At 49.4% G+C, this 21,485-nt stretch overlaps 1 protein-coding gene across 1 annotated transcript in view; it reads left to right on the forward strand.

The window, feature by feature from the left end:
* Positions 1-21,485, forward strand: part of COLEC12 (collectin subfamily member 12) — a 567,105-nt gene that overhangs the window by 531,873 nt on the left and 13,747 nt on the right. The window contains exon 9 of the mRNA XM_086965616.1: positions 20,821-20,966. Coding sequence (XP_086821742.1) covers positions 20,821-20,966 — 146 coding nt within the window. The remainder of the gene's footprint in view (positions 1-20,820; positions 20,967-21,485) is intronic.

Genomic DNA, 21,485 nt, shown 5'->3' on the forward strand with positions numbered 1-21,485 from the left:
ATACACAGTTGTCTCCAGGGGGAGACCAAACCATATTCTAAAATAGTGGTAAAAAAATCGCCACTTGACTAGAGACAGTGCCTAGTGCACGTTGAATCGCTGGGACCCCAAGGAACCACCCAAGGAGAAGACACAGGGAGCCCACGGAGGACGGGTGCAGTGAGGAAACACGACCGAGTGCTCCGTACAACTCTTTGGGAAAGTCGCAGTTGCAAAGTTAACTTTTAAGGACACTTCTGGGAGGACTTCCAGCAAATCCTTTGGAACTTAAGAGGTTGGAGAGTCACCCCACCCGTGGATACCATAGTACCCAAGTTACCTATCCCAGGGGAGCCGGGTGTACAGGTCTGGAATGGTGTCGTAAACCTCAGTCGTTCTCTACGGAAGGAAGTGATGAAATACTGCTGCCATGAAGGTAAAAAGTGTCCGGTGGAATCCAACCTCTTGATTCGGGAAGGAAGGAACCTGAAAGCAGAGGGGACAGATTTTGGGTCACTTCAGAGTGACCAGGGGCTCAGTAGACGAATGCCCACCAATGCCGTGTGCTTCAGGTGCAAAGAAGGGATGCTTGACTCTGCAGCCACGAGGACCAGGAGATGTCGAGGACGAGCCGGAGGTGAGCTGTCCCATTAAGGATGTCGAGTGCCGAGGGGTCGGTGTCCTGCGACAGCACCAACAAGCCTTGGCAACAGAAACCCACACAGGAAGGTCAAACAGGTTACGGTGCGGACCAGCAATGTCCAGGGGACTCACCAAGCAATGGGGAGTCGGGGCAAGTTTGGAGCAACCAGAAAAGCCCAAGAACAATCAAGATGACCCACAGGCCGAATGACCAAGAGTCCCGAGGGGACCTCGAGCAAGATTGCAAAGTACCTGCCCACGGATTACTTGGTGTGAGGAGGCTAGAGTTCTTTGGTGCAAATACTGCTCAGGGTCAGGACTACACGGAGTCCAATGCATACGCTCTGGATTCACCAACAAGCATATGCACTTGCAAATGGACGCTGTGCACAGGGGTTCAGGTTACATAGCCCCCACGAGGGATACTGGCCTCAAACTTGGTGAGAAAGCAGATCAACCTCAGGGACCTTCAGGAACCCACCTCCTGTGTTGCTGAAATCTTCGGAGTCCGCAGGAGCAGCAGACCGGTCAGTTGCGCTTTAGGTGTCTGCGAAGCAGGGGAGTGACTCCTTCACTCCAAGGGAGAGTCTTCTGTTGTCTTTAGTGCACCACAGGTCCTGCACAGAGCCTGTATTGAGCAAAGGCTCAAACAAAGCTTTGAACAGAAAGGGGGATGTAGTCCAAGCCCAGTCGAGGTCCAGTGTGTCCAGACGGTCGAAAGTCAGTGGTTTCTTCTTGTAGAATCTTGTCCACGTAAAATCTAATATCCTGTAGCCAGGTAACTCATTTTATACCCATGGAAGAGGGTTGGACAGATTCAGTGGACACTCCTAGGGGAGGGGCAGGACAGAGGGGTGGCTACACCCATGTCCTTTGTCCAGTTTTGCGCCAGAGCAGGACCCAATGGCTCCCAGAACTGGTTTGAGCTGGACTACACACAGGGACATCAAATGTGCCCCAGGTGCAGAATTTCAGGCACTCTCATAGTGCACCTACCCAGCCCCAATACACTAAACCCTGTTTGGGAGTTGGTCACAGGATGGCTATTGTGCAGCTTTCCTCTGCTTGAGCTTGGCTCAGCAGCAGGAGGGCAGAGATTTGTCTCTGGTTGGCAGCATCCGTTTTGTGCTGTCCGGGTCGAGAAGACTGGCACCTGTTAGACCAGTGACCCCAAGAATCTCGCTTCTGAAGTGTGGCATCATACCTCCACACCAGTGGTGTGGAGGTATGATTCCAAGGTGTTTGATACCAAACGCAATATGTTTCTATGCAGCTGTTTTCGAGATAGCATTTACAGCGTGGTTTTAATGCACCTTTACCTATATGTCCGGCTGAGTCACAGACAACCCAGGAGAATGATCTCCAAAGGCTGCAGATAGGCTCTGCTCATGGTTGGGCACCCTCTCACATAAAACCCAGCACCTTGCCTTCAGGATTGTTAAGGCTTGCTATAGGGGTGACTTATAAGTGTTAAGTGTAGTGACCATTAGATATAGTGAACCTATATCTAAAGTAAGATGTGCATTTTGCATGGCCTCTAATGGGTGGCATTATACGTGCTTCAGCCCATGGGAGGCCTTTGGGGTACCTATGCCCTGGGTGCATGTGTACCATATACTCTGGACTTATAAGGGTACCCCAGTATCCAATCTGGAGTGTACCAAAGTACATGTGTGTCAATTTAAGGGAGAAAGCAGATAGACGGGGGTCCTGATTAGCAGGATCCCAGTCAGATTAGTCAAAAACAGTGAGACATCAAGCAAAAAAGTGGGGGTAACCATAAGCAGATACTACTTTCCTACAGTTTACTTTACAGAATCCTCTAAGTTTGCAATCAGAAAAGGAAAATAAACTCAAATCTCCATGCCTGAAGACTAGCCCAGCATTTGACCTCTGTCACTGAATGCACAGCTAATGTGACAAAATCAAATCAAAATGTGAAGACATGTTTATTGCTCACTCACCTTCTAAACTCTAGTATTTTTATTTTGAGGGTGCTGCAGCTTCTTCCAGCACCAATGTGCTCGGTACAAGATCAGGTTCGAGGCATGTGGGCTGCTGAATTCATATCTGTGCATAGATCGCCGCCTAGTGTTGGGTCCGGATGATTGCACATTGTTGTCCTGGAAGAGTCTTCAAGTATCACGAGATAGGTGGCTCCTCCCCTGGACTACAGTGCGCATGGGCATCGACTCCATCCCCAGATTGTTTTTTTCCGCCATTGGGTTCGGATTTCTTTGGTTCCCTCCTGTCGGAATTGATTAAAATTAACTTTACTTTGCTTGAGACCAAAAGGTCTTTAGGACTTGCGTCGGTATTGTCTTCCGTTCGGCTTCGCAACATTCCTCGGCTCCGAACCGAGCTTGTTCTTCCGCGTGCTTTCGGCGCGGAAGGGCCTAGTCGACGCTCCAGACTCTTCAACCATCATGGAACGAAGTCCATTCAAACGATGTCCGGTGTGTGCCTCAAAGTACCCACATATCGACGTCCACCCGGTGTGCAACAAGTGCTTGTCGCCGGACCACGAAGAGGCCAGGTGTATGGCCTGTTCCAGGTTCCGGTCCAAGAAAACGCTCAAGCACCGTCGAGCTGCGCGCCTGGAGGCCCAGCAGTCTGCACCACCGCCTACGGACATTTTCGATGCTGGGGATGTCGAGGACGACGATATCCAGGACATCACGGAATCTAACCCCGCGTCGGAGGTCGAGGACGACTACGACGCAGAGGCCGAGGATTTCGGTGAAGTCGTCGAGGAGGTAGAGGACGACGACGGGGCCCTTGCCACCGTGGAGGATAGCTCGGACGAGGAGCTTCCTCAAACTGACTCCGGGGCCGTCCAAATTAATAAGGCCCAGGTCGAGGGATCGCCTTCGGGCCTTACCCAAGACCTTGTTATAAGTTCCTCGACTCCGCCTCCTGGCCCGGCCACGGACATTAGTACCGATTCACTCCCGGTACCACAGAAACCGGAAGTGAAACCTACGGTCTCGACGCCAGAGATATCGAAACCGAAAGTGCGCATCGCGCTGATCGGATCGAAGGCTTCGGAAGCCTCGGCGCCGAAGAAATCAAAGATGGCCGTCGAGCCGAAGAGCCACGTCAAAATGGCCGACCCGAAGGCTACTACATCAAAGCCACAGGTTAAGGGGTCGGACGCAGCCGCATCCGCGCCGAAGACGGTCAACGCTGGCAAGGGTCGACTCGATCATAAGAAAACGGTTGACGACCCCAAGAAGTCTCTTACCGACCCAAGGAAGAAGCGGGCAGACGACCCGAACTCCCTCTCTGCCTCGCTTCCACACGACAAGGCCAAAGGAGCGAGTGCGTCGACTCTGAAGGGAACATCGTCGGTCTCCACTCCGAAACCAGCCGCTAAAGACTCTGTCGAACAGGCGCGTCCATCCGCCGCGTTCACAAAGAAGGTTACGGAGTCCCTACAGCGAATTAGGGACGGCGCCGCAGCAGTAGAGCCGAAAGACCCAGCGCCAGCCAGGCCTCTGGAGAAACCGGCGAAGGCGCCCACGCCGATCCTTTTCACCTTGCCGCCTAAAACGGCGCCAAAGGCTTTCGCAGCTAAACCCGGGGCCGGTGTGCCCGAAAAGGTGTGTTCGACGCCGAAACCGTCGTTTGTGGTCCTCGGCCCACGGCATCGACCACTTGCAGAGGAGGAGCGTCAGGAGCCTTTCATTGATGCCGAAACAGGCAGACTTTCCCTCCTGAAGAGGAAAATCACCCCTGAGCCCCAATTGGAGTCGTACAAGATCCCACTCAAACGGAAGATGGACTCTGCTGGTACTCCTGCCTTGGTGGAGCCCATTTCACCACAGGCTCACGAACTCTCGCCCACTCATTCCAATGTCGACGCTGGTGAGGGCGACGACGAAGTTGAGTACAGCTATCCCGTCTACACAGACCCAGAGGATGTGACTGAGCCCTGGTCTGGTAGTGGCGATCCTGGGGACCCGCATTCTGGACAGGACCCTCAGCTTTTCTCAGCCAAAACTTCCCCCACTGAGGACTCTGCGGCCTTCAATGCCCTCATTGAGCGGGCAGCTGCCAATCACAACTTCGAGCTGCATGCTGACCCAGTGGACGTCGACTTCCTATTTGACACCTTTTCTGTCTCTGAAAAGACTGTGAAAACTCTGCCAATGCTGAAGGGTGTTTTGAAGCACGCGGCTGAGGTCTTCAAAGAACCCACCAGGGCGAGGGTCATCAACCTAAGAATCGACAAAAAATACAAAGCGGCGCCCACAGATCCAACTTATATTAAGGGACAGTTGCCTCTGGACTCCCTGGTTGTCTCCAATGCCCGGAAAAGAGCCAACTCGCAGACTACGGGTGATGCTCCTCCCCCAGACAAGGAATCAAAAGTCTTTGAGGCTTCGGGGAAGAGGGTGGCAGCGCAGGCAGCCAACATATGGCGCATCTCCAACACGCAGGCGCTCCTGGCGCGTTATGACAGGGCACACTATGATACTCTAGAGACCCTTTTGCAACATTTGCCCGATCAATATAAAGAAGCGGCTGAAATGTTAATACAAGAGGGGAAGCTTATCTCCAACGCTTCCATAAAGTGCGCTCTGGACGTGGCTGACACCGCCGCACGCGCAATTAACACTAGCGTTATGCTTCATAGACATGCATGGCTGAGGATATCTGGGTTCAAGCCGGACATTCAAACCACCATCTTGAACCAAACAGTCAACCCAGATCACCTGTTTGGCCCTGAGGTTGACACCACCCTTGAGAAGATGAAAAAGGACACCGACACTGCAAAATCTATGGGTGCTTTGCAGTCCCAGCAGTTTCGGAGTGGGTCCTTTCGTCGCTCCAATACTAGAGGCACCTCAAGGGGGCAACTTTCGCAGTCAGCGCAGTTCTACAAAAGCAACACCCAGACTACTTATACTAACAAGGGTCGAGGTGGATACCGCGGCAACAACGCCAAGGGCAGAGGACGTGGCAACAACAGCTCCAGGTCCTCCACCGCCAACAAACAGTGACGCCTTGTCACTGCCCCCCGACCACGCAACGCCGGTCATGGGGAAACTCCAGCAGTTCCTGCCCGTGTGGAAGTCCATCACCACGGACAGGTGGGTCAGAAAACATGTCCAATTCGGTTATTGTCTGGAGCTCACATCCACTCCACCCAACATACCCCCAAGGCACCGTTCTATGTCCGGCGAGCTCTTGCACTTATTGCAGCAAGAAGTCACAGTCATGCTGCAAAAAGGGGCAATAGAGCTCGTGCCCTTGCAGGAAAGAGGTGCGGGAGTTTACTCCCTATACTTTCTGATTCCAAAGAAGGACGGATCCCTCAGGCCCATCCTGGATCTCAGGCCCCTCAACTTTTACATCCTATCAGAGCATTTCCACATGCTCACACTGCAGCAAGTTCTCCCACTGCTTCAACAGGGGGACTTCCTGGCAACTCTGGACCTGAAGGATGCGTACTTCCACATTCCGCTACATCCTTCACACAGAAAATACCTCAGGTTCACCATCCAAAACCAGCACTACCAATTCAAGGTTTTGCCTTTTGGGGTCACCACGGCACCCAGGGTTTTCACAAAGTGCCTGGCGACGGTGGTGGCGCATCTAAGATGTCAAAACATCCACGTCTACCCCTATCTGGACGACTGGCTCATTCAAGCGAAGTCGGACCAGCAGTGCGCCGACCACGTGTCCCACACCATTCACCTTCTGCACGATCTGGGGTTCTCACTGAATTACCCAAAATCCCATCTCCAGCCCGCCCACATACGGCAGTATCTGGGTGCGACCATAGACACTCTGGCGGCCACAGCACAGCCGAATTCAGTGAGAGTCGACAACATTCAATCGCTGATCCAAAAATTCAGACCTCAACACTCGCTTCCAGCAAGAGTGTTCATGCAGTTGATAGGCATGATGGCCTCCTGCATCTCCATTGTCCCGCACGCAAGACTACATATGCGTCCGCTTCAGGAGTGCTTAGCACGTCAGTGGACTCAGGCTCACAACCAGTTGAAAGACCTAGTGTTGGTGAGCGGTCGGGCATACAACTCTCTGCATTGGTGGAACCCACGAAACCTTTGCAAGGGCCGACCGTTTCAGGAGCCTGTGCCACAGATTATCCTGACAACGGATGCTTCTCTCCAGGGATGGGGAGCGCATGTACTCCAATACACTGTGCAGGGACTATGGACGCAGCAACAGGGGAAGATGCACATCAATGTTCTAGAACTGATGGCGATCTTCATGGCACTAAAGGCTTTCAAAGTACATCTATGCAACAAGGTCGTGTTGATTCGGACGGACAACATGACGGCGATGTACTACATTCAGAAGCAGGGAGGCACACACTCTCCGCAGCTGTCTCATCTGGCTCAGAGCATGTGGAAGTGGGCCATTCAGAGGAACATCTTCCTCATGGCAGAGCATCTCCCAGGCAAGGACAATCAGATGGCGGACCTGCTCAGCAGGCACAGCCACCAAATGCACGAGTGGGAGATACATCCATCAGTACTCCAGCCGTACTTCCAAAGGTGGGGTCATCCAGAGATAGACCTGTTCGCCACGCAGGAGAACGCAAAATTCCAAAGCTGAGCCGCCAGGTTCCCACACCCACTGTCGCAGGGCAATGCGATATGGATGAACTGGTCAGGCAAATTTGCGTACGCTTTTCCCCCAGCACCTCTGATACCGCTGGTGGCACGCAAACTCAGGCAACACTCGATGACTCTCATCCTAGTTGCTCCAACGTGGGCTCGTCAACCATGGTACACAACGTTTCTGGAACTGTCCGTGGTACCGCATCAAAGGCTACATCTGACACCCAGCCTTCTGACGCAGAGCCATGGCGACATTCAGCACCCAGATCCGCAACAGCTCAACCTGGCGATCTGGCTCCTGAAGTCCTAGAGTTTGGCTACCTGAACTTACCTCCCAATTGCATGGACATCATTCGGGAGGCGAGGAAGCCCACTACTAGAGCCTGCTACGCGGCAAAATGGAAGCGGTTTGTCATTTATTGTGCGAACCACAACATTAACCCGCTGGACGCTTCTATTCAGAACATCATCTGTTACCTGTTCCATCTGTACAAGTGTAATCTGGCCTATACTTCCATTCGCATTCATCTGTCTGCAATGGCCGCGTATCTCCAAAATAGACAACACCTTTCACTCTTCAAGGTGCCGGCCATCAAAGCATTTCTGGAAGGCCTCAAACGAGTCATTCCGCCACGGACTCCACCAGCTCCTGAATGGAACCTCAACGTGGTTCTTACCAGGCTGATGGGTCCTCCCTTTGAACCAGTGCATTCCTGCGAGATTCAGTTCTTGACATGGAAAGTGGCTTTCCTCGTAGCAATTACATCGCTACGGAGGGTTAGTGAATTGCAAGCCCTCACAATCCAAGAGCCGTTTATCCAAATTCATTCCAACAGGGTGGTGCTCCGCACTAACCCTAAGTTTCTGCCCAAAGTTGTGTCTCAGTTCCACATCAACCAAACAATCGAATTACCTGTTTTCTTTCAAAATCCTGATTCACTGGCGGAGCGGATGCTCCACACCCTTGATGTTAAACGGGCCCTAATGTATTACATTGATAGGACCAAGGATTTTAGAAAAACTAAGCAACTCTTTGTCGCCTTTGCGCCACACCACAAAGGTAACCCTATTTCCAAGGCTGGTATTGCTAGGTGGATCGTTAAATGTATCCAGATCTGCTATGCAAAAGCAAAACGCACTCTTACCATTCCACCAAGAGCCCACTCCACCAGAAAGTTGGGGGCCTCTATGGCTTTCCTTGGAAACATTCCCTTAGAGGACATATGTAGAGCAGCCACATGGTCTACCACACACACATTTACTAAGCATTACTGTGTTGATGTGCACTCCAAACAGCAGGCAGCTGTAGGGCAGGCTGTTCTCAAGACACTTTTCCAAACTGCTGCAGCTGGCACGGGCGGCCGCCGGTAATGGAGGGACTGCTATGTATTCTATGCACAGATATGAATTCAGCAGCCCACATGCCTCGAACCGAATATGCTACTTACCAGTATGCATCTGTTCTTGGCATGTAGGGCTGCTGACATTCATATCGCCCTCCCTCCTCCCCGGCGCCTGTAGCAGCTGCAGTATTTCACATATGTACTCATAGCATGGTCATCATTCACTGACTTTCACTCCATCTTGGCCACAATGGCTAAAAACAATCTGGGGATGGAGTCGATGCCCATGCGCACTGTAGTCCAGGGGAGGAGCCACCTTTCTCGTGATACTTCGAAGACTCTTCCAGGATAACAATGTGCAATCATCCGGACCCAACACTAGGCGGCGATCTATGCACAGATATCAATGTCAGCAGCCCTACATGCCAAGAACAGATGCATACTGGTAAGTAGCATATTCGTTATGCAGTGTGTATTGCAGAACTTAACACCTTCGATGCTCATGACGAGCTCAGCTCGTCATGAGGTACACCTTTGGTACACTCATGACGAGCTGAGCTCGTCATGAACAATGGGAATAAATAAGGGTCAGCACAGGAGGGGAATACCATCAGCATTGATGGTGTTAAAAGTCCATCCACAAGGGCCTGATGTTGCATGTACTTGATAGGATGTTGTAGGAAAGTAGGCTCTGCTTCTTATGATTACCCCTACTTTTTGCTTGATATGATGCTGTTTTTGACTAGTCTGATTGGGACCCTGCTAATCAGGACCCCAGTCTATCTGCTTTCTTCTTAAACTGGTGTGCTATGTATTTAGGTACACCCCAGATTGGATATTGGGGTACCCTTGTCAGTCCCTAGTATATGGTACCCATGTACCCAGGGCATAGGTACCCCAGAAGTCTCCCATGGGCTGCAGCATGTATTATGCCACCCACGAGAGACCATTCAAAATGGAACTACTGGCCTGCCATTGCAGCCTGTGTAAGTTGGTGCATGGACCACTTAATGAAGATATAGGTTTAATATATCTAAGGGTCACTGCACTTAAAACCTATAAATCACCCATCTAGCAGGTCTTTACAATCCTGAGGGCAGGGTGCTTGGTTATAAGTTAGAGGGTGCCCCTGCATGAACAGGACACCCCTGCAGCCTACAGAGAACATTCTCACGGGTTGTCAGTGAAGCAGCCGTATACTATATAGAGGGACCTCGCGTGACCGCACGATGACCATCTTGAAAATGGCTGCTACGAATCCTATCATGTTTGGTATCAAACATGTTGGAATCATAAAACCACACCGTAGATGGTGTGGGAGGTATGATTCCAAGCAATGAAAGAGCCCTCCGTTAGGTGCTCGGTGTTCCCAGTACCAGCATTCTAGTTCCAGACAGCACAAAATGGTTGCAGCCGACCAGAGACACACTTCTGCCCTCGTGCTGCTGAGCCAAGCTCGAGCAGGGGAAGGCAGAACAATAGGCATCCTATCACAGGGAGGAGTGACCATTTCCCAGAAAGGATTTAGTGTATTAGGACTGGGTGGGTGCGCTTGCCAGCGACTGAAAATCTGCATGAGGGGCATATTAGGTGTCCCTGTGCATAGTCCAGTTCAGACCAGTCCTGGGTGCCTTTGGCTCCTTCTCTCGCTCGGAACTGCACAAAGGACATGGGAGTAACCTCCCCCTGTCCAGATCCTCCCCTGGGAGGGTCCCCTGAATCTTCCCAACCCTTTCCCTAGGGTACTTAAGGTCTTACCTGAGTGAAGGTCCCTAGATTTGTCGTGGACAAGATTCTGAACTGAAACCACTGCACTTCTACAGTCTGGGCACTCTGGACTTCACTGGATTTCGTTTGGGCCTAACTTTGTCTCCCTTTCAGTCTACTGCATGGTCTGTGCCTGTGCACTGTACAGGATCCGTGCAGGACCTGTGAAGCATCCAAGACTCTTGAAGACAATCTCCCTTGAAGTGAAAGAGTCACCTACCTGCTTTCACAGGCAACTCAATACTGCTGACCGGTCTGCTGATCCCAAGCTACTGCGTATTCAGAAGGGTTCAACAACACAAGAGGTGGTTATCTACGTCTCCCGAAGCCCGGACTGTCCTCTCACAAAGTCTGAGGTCAGAATCCCTCGTGGGGGCTGCATTACCCGAACCCCTGTCCACCGCTTACTTTTGCTGTTGGCAACTCTCGCGACAAGTGCATTGGGCTCTAAGTAACCCCAACCTCCGTCAACTTCTTCCACCAAGATCTTCAGCCACATCACCTCGTGGACACTGTGGCCTGCTCCTTTTGGTGAGCTGCTCGAGGTTTTCTTGCAATCCCTGTGCCTCCGGCCTGTGGGTCCAAATGAGGGTCATCTTTGTTTTCCTTGGGCTCCCCTGGTTGCTTGGGCCATACCCTGACTCTCCTGCTTGTGGTGAGTCTCCTGTACCTTGCTGGTCCCAATAGTGCACATTCCTGACTTCTTGTGTGGGTTGCACGTGCCAAGGCATGTTGGTGCTCCCGCCGGACACCAACCCCTCAGCACTCGACATCCTTCGTGGGACAGCTTGCATCCGGCCCTGGTCATCCTCAGCGTCGCTTGGCCCTCCCAGCTGCAGAGTAAAGGTCACCGTCATCTACCCTGAAGCCCCCGACATAAGAGAGCTTTCGGCTTCCAAGTTTCCTGGCCACTCCCGAGTGACATAGACTCTGTCCCCTCTGCTTTCAGGTACTTCTCTTCAAGAATCCACATTTGGATTCCCACGGACACTTTCTCCTCTTCCAGCAGTGGCACATTCCTGAAGTTCTCCATTGGGTTAGACTGCATATTCTGACGTCACTTAACACCTATGTACCTGGCTCCCCTGGGGTAGGTAACTTGGGTACCACAGTATCCACGGGTAGGGTGGCAATTCAATCTCCTGTTTTCTACAGGGTTTCTTCAGGGTCCACTGGGAAGGGTCCTTAATCTTAAAAATTCCATTGGGACTTGCACATAGACTTGTATGGACCAGGCGGCTGTGTTCCCACACTGCACACACTCTCCATGGGGGTACTATCTACTTACCTTGTGTGCTTCTGTGGGTCCCCAGCAATTCTATGTCCTCTTCACATTGTCTTGACTTGAGTCATGGTTCTTATACCACTTTCTTAGTATATGGTTTGGTCCCCCCCCCCGGGGCCCACTGTGTATTAGTGCTATTTAATGTGTTTCTTTGCTTAAGTATTGTGTGCTTTGTGCCTATCTCCGTGTGGGAGATACTATAACATACTAGGTAGTGTTATATAATAAATTCATAACTACTGTGTGTTTCTCTTTTCATTTAATCTATACTATAAGATTGCATTCTGGTAAAATAAGCTGCTTTACACTCCTTCAAAACGATGCCTGAAGACTGTTCTCCACAGCTACTACTTGGATAGCTTTCTAAGGTTGTCTGATACCTCTTAAATCACCATAAGGGTTGTTTGGACTGGTGCAAGGTGCCCACTTTCGCTAGTGGACATCATATACCAGGCCAGCTTCTCACAGATGCCATTTTGTGCCTGTCTCTAGAATAAGCAATGGGAAATGTATTTGTTTATTTGCTTCCTTTGTTTATTTGCTTCTTCTGTGAATGCAATTTAGATTAATAACACTAAAGTAAAATAGATAAGTAATATCTGAAACATTTATAAAGACCTTTTTTACTGACCAAAAGAGAGCAATTGTTGACAGCTTTGCTGACCTAAAACACTGTGTATGTGAGTGTGTGTTTCTGTGCATGTGTGAGTCTGTGTGTGGTTGCTGGCAGGTGTGTAATTGCCCATGTATGTGTCTGTTGTCTGAATAAGTATGTGTGTCTGGGGTTGAGCAGAGAACTAGCAGGGTGATCGGTCAGAGGACTAGCTGGATGACACTGGGACAAGACTGGATACTTGGTTTGTGTGTTTTCTCTGAAGAGAGTTCTAGAAGACAGATTGGAAAGGAAGCAGGACAGAAGCAGAGGACTGAAGCAGGTCAGAAACAGGCTGTGTCTAGAGCACTGGAAGTCTGCAGGGCAAATACAAGAACACACTACAAGAATATAAGCAGGGAAACAAACTGTCAAATGGTAGCTTGTCTGCTCTTCTCAAATGATCTCTCTGAGAGATGAAAATATCTTATACGAAAGCAAGGAGCAGATTCATCTCACGGAACCAAGGAGACACCGAGCAGCTCCTATGGAGAAGGTGCGCCTTGTGGTTATCTGTGCCGAAGTCCCAAGCGTTTGAATCTAACTGGCACCCTTGGAAGCTGTAAAAATCTGGGTAACAATACAAGACAGAACACCAGGGAATAGAACAAGGAACACCAAAACAGAAACTGGGCCCAGGCAAAGCAGGACTGGAAATCAGGGTCCGGAACAGGACTGAAATTCTGAGGACAAGGCAAGGAAAGTTCTACACTCAAACACGGCAAGGCAGAAATATGCAGACTAACAGGAACCCAGAATACAAGGGAGGGAGTCTGCATATAGCAAGGCAGATCAAGAAGGGTGCAGGCAGGAGACTATGACCTATGGATAACACTGGAACAGAGATGCAGGAAAACATGGAACAGAAACAGGAGACTTTGAACTAATTCTAAGACAGGAGCAGAGATGCAGGAAAACTATGGGCAGAAACAGATACTACAAATAGCCAAAACAGGACAATGGTTTCAGCGAAAAGGGGAAACAGGATAAAAGGACAAGCCAGTAGTTACAGCAGCAGGACCGAGAGCACAAGGAGACACAACAGAAGTCAGTTGCAAGTCGGTGCAGTCTGCACTGAGAGGGCTGAAATAGCTGGAGGCTCAGGGGAGGGGCACACGTGCAGGGAGAGAGCCAGCTGCAAGGAATTAGCCAGGTGCAGGGAACCACCAATGAAGGGAAGGCTGAACTAAAGCTTGTAGGAAGGAAGACCAAGAAACCAGGAGACACAAGACAGGAAATATAAAAACCTGGATTGGAGCAACCATAGAGCCGTATCCAGAATACAGAGATAAAGGGTTCAAAATAACCATGGGACCCAGGAACAAATCTAGCAAACAAAAAACCACTACCAGGACTGATCTAGGATGGGTCTAAAGACAGAGGGAACTGCAAGGACCATGATGCATCAGGACAAGGGAGTGGCAGCCTGGACTGGAATACAAAGTGTATCTGGCAAGGCAGGATGTAGAAGTATATAGCATCATATTTAGAGATAAAGGCAGGAGTCCAGAGGGCCTTCGGGAGCTCCCCCAAGTGGCATGATGGCAGATTCCTGACAATGTGTGTGCGCAAGCCATGTATCAATAGCTAAGTTCTAGGAAATACACAAATTGGTCTTTTGGGATTGGTTTGCCAGGATGTGCCTCGAATACTGTCATGACGGAAATAAAGCTAGCTCCAGGAATCCCTGTTTGAGCATGAAGCGTTCAGTACTCATTTTGTTGCCAAAGACAAATAACTATATTTTGTAATGGGCAATGTAGTTGTATGGAAGTATTTTAAAACCATTAACCTTCCTAGTCTCATACCACCATTTTTACCACCCCACAAAATAACACCTTGCCTGTCTGGTCTACTGTACGAGGGCCATTCAAAAACTGCCCTCCAAATTTACATCTCCTCTCCTTGTAAGGCCATACAAATGTACTTCCACTAATCTTAAATTCGCTGTGTTGTATGCAGCTGACTGATATCATGTCCTGCTCTTGGCCCTGAGCTTGCCAGAATCTATTTTAAAAAGGCTGTTTACTTGTGTGGTCCCATGATCTGGAACACACTAACAGCACTTGCCAAATTACAGAAACCAGGCCGTTCCAAGAGGAAATGAATTGACAAACCTAACTAATAACATAGCAAAGTACGACCGAAGTAGAGTAGTGGCGATGTGCAAAGAAAACATGCTTGTAAGGAACAGGGAATTCTCCTAATTTGGTGTCAGGTTGAGAACAAGCATTGGCAAAGCCAATAGGTCTCGCCTATGCAAGAGCTATTGGCAAACCCAATATGTTTTAGCCATTTTGTACATCAGCGTTGCTGCTGTTCAACATGGCTAAAGATTAGTAGCATAAAGGAGAGTGAAGTGTCGTGGAGTAGAGTGGAGTGATATGGAGTGGCATAGAGGGTTGTGGAGTGGTGTGGAGTGTTGTGGAGGGAGTAGAGTGTAAGGGCGTAGAGTGGAGTGGAGTAGAGTGTCAAAGTGTAGTAGGGTGTTGTGGAGAGGCATAGAGTGTCGTGGAGTGGTGTAGAGCAGAGGTGACTGGTGTAGAATGTTGTAAACAAGAGTGGAGTGGATTGTCATAGAGTGGAGTGGCATAGAGTAGTGTAGTAGAATGGAACGGCATAGAGTAGAGTGGAGTGGCATAGATTGCCATAAAGTGAAGTGGCGTAGAGTGTAGTGGAGTGGACTGAAATGGTTTAGAGTGGAGTGGAGTAGTGTGTCGTAGAATAGGGTGTAGTAAAGTGGCATAAAGGGATTTGTGTTGAGCCTCATAGGGTGGAGTAGTGTTGTAGGGTGGAGTAGGGTGTAGGAGTGGAGAAGAGCATCACTAAGTGGAGTGATGCTGAGTGAAGTATCATAGAGTGGCCTAGAGTGAAGTCACGCAAAGTACAGTGGTGTAGAGTAGCTTGGCGTAGAGTTTGTTGGTTTTGAATAAAGTGGTGTAGAGTGCAGTGACATAGGGTGGCGTAGAGTAGAGTGGTGTAGAGTGGAGTGGTGCAGCATAGATTGCAGTGGCGTAGAGTGGATTGGCATAGAGTGCAGTGGCATAAAGAGTAGTGTTGTACAGTAGATTGTTTCAGAGTAGAGTGAAGTGGTGCAGGGTAGAGTGGAGTTTGGGAGGATAGAGTGCTGGGTTTAGAGTGGAGTAGTGTGCAGCACAGTGGCGTGGAGTGCAGAGTTGCAGAGTAGATTAGAGTGGCAGGAGTGCATTGGCATAGAGTTCAGTAGAGTTGCGTAGAGTTGAATGGTGCAGAGTAGAGTGCAATGGCACAGAGTGCAGTGACCGAGAGTGCAGTGGTAGAGCAGCATAGAGTTCTGTGTCAGAGAGTGCAGTCTTGAAGAGTAGTGTGTCCTAGAGTGCATTGACATAGAGAGCAGTGGCATACAGCACGGTGGTGCAGAGAAGAATAAAGTGACTTAGGGGCATAATCAAAAGCCCCTATCACCACGGTAATGTCACTTTATTTGACGTTCCCGTGGCCATAGAGCCAGAGCCCTATTCTCAAGGCAGCGTTAACCCACTTAACGTGGCTTAAAGCCACGTTAAGTGGATTAACGCTGCCTTGAGAATAGGGCCCCTGTCACGCTAAACTTAGCGTGAAAGGGGGCGTGCAGTGGGTGTTGCGATGGGCGTACCACCGCAACAACCATTGAGTTAGACGCTACCGCCTTAGGTGGCAGCGCCAAACTTAAGACCTAGAAAAATCAGGTCATAAGGTGGCTAAATGAGGAGAAAAGCTTTATTTCTCCTCGTTGTCACTTTTTCCATGTGTGCTGCATGTAGCAGCACACATGAAAAAAGCAAACTGGTATTTTCGGTTTGTTAATGTACAGGAAGGGACACCTACCTGTGCATTAACAAACCTCACTGCCCACAGACACCCTTGCACTCTGGTGCAAGGGTGCCTGTTTTGGCGTAAAGTCGTGAGACTTAGCGCCGACGATGGGGGAAACTCCAGGCTGCACCACATTCTTGTGAATAGGGTGCAGCCTGGCGTTTCAGAAGTGGCAGTGAGCGGCGTTAAGCCAAGGAGGCTAACGCCTCTCACCACCAGTTCTCTGTGAATCTCCCCCTTAGAGTGCAATGATGTAGAGCACAATGGCCTAGAGTGGCGTAGTGTGCAATGGCATAGAGTAGAGTATAGTGGCATACAGTGCAGTGGCATACAGTGTATTGGTTTTGAGTTAAGTGGTGTATAGTGCATTGGCATGGAGTAGAGTGGTGAAGAGAGGAGTGGCGCAGGGTAGATTGTAGTGGAATAGAGTGGAGAAGAGCCAAGTGGAATAGAGTTGCAAGAGTGCAGTGGCATAGTGTAGATTGTTTCAGATTAGAGTGAAGTGACATTCAGTGGAGTAGCATAGAGTAGAGTGCAGTTTCGTTGAATGCAGTATTGCAGAGTAGATTAGAGTGGATTACTATAGAGCGTAGCAACGCAGAATAGAATGACATAGAGTGTAGTGGCATACAGTGCATTTGCAATTTGCATATGGTGCAGTAGAGTGGCCTACAGTGGAGTGGTGCAGGGTAGAGTGCAGTAGCATAGAGTGCAGTGGTCCAGACTAGAGTGGCATAGAGGCGAGTTGAGTAATGTAGAGTAGTGTAGTGGTGTAGAGTGCACTGGCATAGGGTAGAATAGCGCAGAGTAAAGTGCCATGGCATAAAGTAGAGTGGCATATAGTTCAGTGGCAGAGAGTGCAGTCTTGAAGAATAGTGTGTAGTAGAGTGCATTGATATAGAGAGCAATGGCAGACAGCACTGTGGTGCAGAGTAGAAAAGAGTGACTTAGAGCACAATGGTGTAGAGTGGTTTAGCGTGCAATGGCATAGAGTGCAGAGACGTAGAGTAGAATGTTGCAGAGGAGAGTATAGTGTTGTACAGTGCAGTGGCATACAGTGTATTGTTTTTGAGTGAAGTCGGTATAGCGGAATGAGGTAAATTGGGGTGCAATGGAGTGGGGTTGATTGGTGTAAAGTGGCAGGGGTAGCATGAGAATCGAGTGGGCTGGATTGGAGTGGAGGAATTGGGTAAATTAGTGTGCTAGATTGGAGTGGGGTGGATTGACCTGGGGTAGATTGGGGTGGGGTAGATAGGAGTTGGATAGATTGAGAAGGAGTGCAGTAGGATATTTTGGGGTAGATTGCAGTGAAATGTTGTAGATTGGGGAAGAGTGGAGTGATATAGATTTGGATAGAGTGAGGTAGACTGGAGTGAAGTGGGTAGCTTGGAGTGGGTTAGATTGGGAGGATTATAGTTGGGTAGAATGGAATGGAGTGGGGTAGATTAAGGTAGTTTGAAGTGGGGTAGACTGGAGTGGAGTGGGCTAGATTGAAGAAGTGGGGTAGGTTGGAGTGGTGTGGGGTAGATTGGGATGGGGTGGGGTAGAGTGAGGTACATAGGATTGTGGCAGATTGGAGCGGGGAGGATTGAATGGAGTAGATTAGAGTAGGGTAGTTTGGGGTGGGGTGGGGTGGTGTGGTAGGCTATATTGGTTTGGTATGGAGTGTGTTAGATGGGACTTGACTGGAGTAGATTTAGGTATGCATGTGGTAGATTGGAGTGAAGTGGAGTGTGGTATATTGGATAGAGTGGAATGGGGTGTGGTAGATTGGGGTTGAGTGGAGGGGGGAGTTTTGATGGGTTGGGGTGGGTAGATTGGGGAAGAGTGGAGTAGGGTAGATTGGGGTAGAGTGAGATAGACTGGGAAAGAGGGGAGTGTAATGGTGTAGATTGGAGTGAAGTGGGGTAGATTGGGTGGATTAGAGAAGGGTAGATTGGAAAGGAGTGGGGTAGATAGAAGAGGGATGATTGGAGTGGGTCATTTTGGAGTGGGGTAGATATGAGTGGACTGGTGTAGATTGGAGTGGAGTGGGGTAGATTGGAGTGGAGTGGGTGAGAGTGGGGTTTGGTAGATTGGGGAAGGGTATAGTGAGGTGGGGTATATTGCAGTGAGGTGGGATGGAGTAAGGTAGATTGGGGTAGAGTGGAATAAATTGGAGTGGGGTAGATAGGAGTAGATTGAAGAGGGGGACATTGGTGTAGGGTAGATTGGAGTAGGGTACATTGGGATGAAGTCTGCAGCGTCAATTGGATTGGGGTGGAGTGTGGTAGATTGGAGTGGAGTGGGCAGATTAGAGTGGAGTTGGGTGGATTGGAGTGGGGTAGTATGTAGTAGACTGGATTGGGGTGGAGTGTGGTAGATTGAAGTGGGGTAGATTGGGGTGTATTGGAGTGGGGGACATTTAGTGGATTGAGGAAGGGTAGATTGCGGTTGAATGAGGTAGATTGGAGTGGAGTGTGGTAGATTGAGTGGTGAGGAGTTGGATAGATTGCAGTGGAGTTTGGAGAGTAGTGGGGTAAATTGGAATTGAGGGGTTAAATTGGACTGGGGTAAATTAGAGTGAGTAGAGTGGAGTGGGGTAGATTGGAATGCAGTTGGGTAGATTGGAGTGGGGTAGATTAGAGTGAATTGGAGTGGAGTGGGGTAGATTGGAGTGGAGGGCAGTAGATTGGGGTGGCTTGGGGGAAGATTGGAGTGGGGTGGGGTTGATCAGGTTAGACTGCGTGGAGCGGTGTAGATCGCGGTAGAGTTGATTGGGGTAGATTAGATTGTAGTGGAGTGGATTGCAGTAGTTTGGAGTGAAGTAGGGTGGGGTGGAGTAGGGTGCCTAAATTCGGATGGAGTAGATTGGAGTGGAGTTGGGTAGGTAGGGTGATGTGAAGTGGGATAGATTGGAGTTGAGTAGATGGGTAGATTGTGGCAAAGTGGAGTGGTGTGGGGTAGATTGGAGTGGGGTGGGGTAGATTGGAGTGGGGGCAATGGAGTGGAGTAAGTGGTGTGGAGTGGAGGGGCATAAAATGGAGTGTCGGGTTATGTCATGGAGTGAGTAGCGTAGATAGGAGTTTTGTGAAGTTGAGTAACGTGGCGTGCAGAAGAGTGCTTTAGAGTGGAGGGGTGTAGATTGGAGTGGCATACCCCAGAGTATGATAGAATGAGGTAATGTGTCATAGTGATGTGTTTTGATTGTATTCAAATATTTGTTTACAGCACATTTCAGAATTACAAAAAAGATGTGCTTCTTTTGTACTAATTCTGATATATTCTGAAACCTCAGCACAGTTCACTTGTTTTGTGTGCTAGAAAAATAAATCCTACACCCTCTCCTCTTACATTAATACACAGCAGGGTTGTCCCATAAAGTCTCTCACTTTGAAGTCTAAGAAAGACATGTGAACACCAAGATCCATCGGAAGAGAGAGCTTGACGTTTGACCTCTGTCTTTGAACACACAGCAAATTTGACAATAACAAATTCAACCCCTACCCTGCGGGGCTAATTCCCCCGCGGTGCGCGGGGGGGAGGGGGATTGGGGGGGGGCGCGCATGGCGCAGCGGTGCTTGTGACAAGCTCAGCTCGTCATGCTGCACAGCGGAGCTGTGGTCATGATGAGCTGAGCTCGTCACAACTCCACCCACTCAATGGAACGCCATGCACAGGAGAGGAATTATCCCCGCGTGGGCGATCCGTGGCGGTTATGACGAGCTCAGCTTGTCTTGAGCACAGCTCCACTGTCCCTCATTACGAGCTGAGCTTGTCATGAGCGCCGAAGGTGTTAAAGGGTGTTTATTTACAGGAAGTGGAAGAACAGAGTAAACAAAATTTGGGCAATAGGAGGGATGAAATCAAGCTGGACAGCCTAGAGCAAATAGGAAGCCAGACGATGAGAGTTTCAAACCACAAAACCAATAGTATGCAAGAGGCGTAATGCATTTCTAGGTCAGCTTTCTGACTGTCCCCAAGATGTCTTTAGCAAACCAGACAGCTGCGCTTTCTGGTCCGCTTCAAACTAATAAAGCCAGCCAATAGAAAGCAAGAGAATGTGAGTTACAAACCACAAACCCAATGGTAAGCAATGCAATCCCAGGGAAGCTTTCCGAATGGTCCCAAGATGCCGTTAGCAAACCATACAGCTGCACTGGATGGTAGGCTTCGGCCTGAAAAGATGTGGCTACCTGCATAATTGGGTAAGTTGCATTTCATCTTTCTTCTCAGTTTGACATTATTTTCTACCTTAAGATAAACTTCGCAAGAGCCCCTTTTATCCAGGCTTTCCAGCTGTCTACTGTAAACCAAATCCCATAATGCAAAGCATCCCCTGGATGGTGGCCAGTTGCTTAACAATATGGCTCATCTTCAGTCAGAGACCACAAGCTTCTGTCGACGCGTGAACACTGGGCTCCTATTTCCTAAGATGAGGCTAAAATCAGATATACCAAATAAAAACAAAGCTAAAACGTAATTGATGGATAGTAATTTGCTTGAATTAGTGCTCTTAATAACGGTCAGATTTCTGGCGCGATGGCCTGTATTTCCAACAGCACATCTGTTGTTAGTAACGGACGAGAATTGCATATTGGAAAAGAGCTCTGTTCCGTTTTTGTTTTCGTTTTCGTTTCTGGTGACGTGCTTGTTTTCCCATTTTTCTCCGGGTGTCGTCTATGGAAAGCACGGGTGTTGTGTGCCAGGTTTTCAAATAAAGGCTTAATTTTGTTTCTGAAGGAACTGGAAGACTGGACAGCCGGACAACTGGGGCGACGGACACACCCCGGGGGAGGACTGCGCAGGACTCCTCCCTGGTGGTGTATGGAACGATTTCCCCTGCGATGACGTCTATGGATTCATTTGTGAAAAGCCCAGGGACCAAGGTAAGAAAGGAACATGTTTCGAAACCTCCATATGACGATGTAGAAAACTTCTCACAGGCAGGATGTTTTATAGGTCTTGTTACATACAGATCTAGCTGTCTGGCAAGACTTCATGTCACCACTGCACACACCAGACACCACAGAGCAACACACACCCCATACTACAATCAACCGTCAAAAAGAAGGCCCCTTGGGAAAATGCTCTTCCACCATTGGTTTGTTTGATTGTGGTCCCTTCATGCAATTGCTCGATAGGCTGCCCATCACATTTTGGATCCGCCCAGAGCATATCGCGGATGTTCACGTGAAAAAGTAGTCCTTAGCACAGCCTGTAAATACACACATACTGAGTGGTATTACTTGTGGCGCTAGATTCATGACTGCTGCATGTCCCACCAGCAGCCTTCCCCGCATGACGAATGCAGCCAGAATTGTGTTCAGCACAAGAACAGCAGATGGGATACTCTTCTGCACTGTATGCCATCTTGGCTATACAGTGTCATATTGAGATCATGTGAG

Source organism: Lissotriton vulgaris, chromosome 4_1 (assembly GCF_964263255.1).
Source record: "Lissotriton vulgaris chromosome 4_1, aLisVul1.2, whole genome shotgun sequence".
NCBI classification, from domain to species: domain Eukaryota; kingdom Metazoa; phylum Chordata; class Amphibia; order Caudata; family Salamandridae; genus Lissotriton; species Lissotriton vulgaris.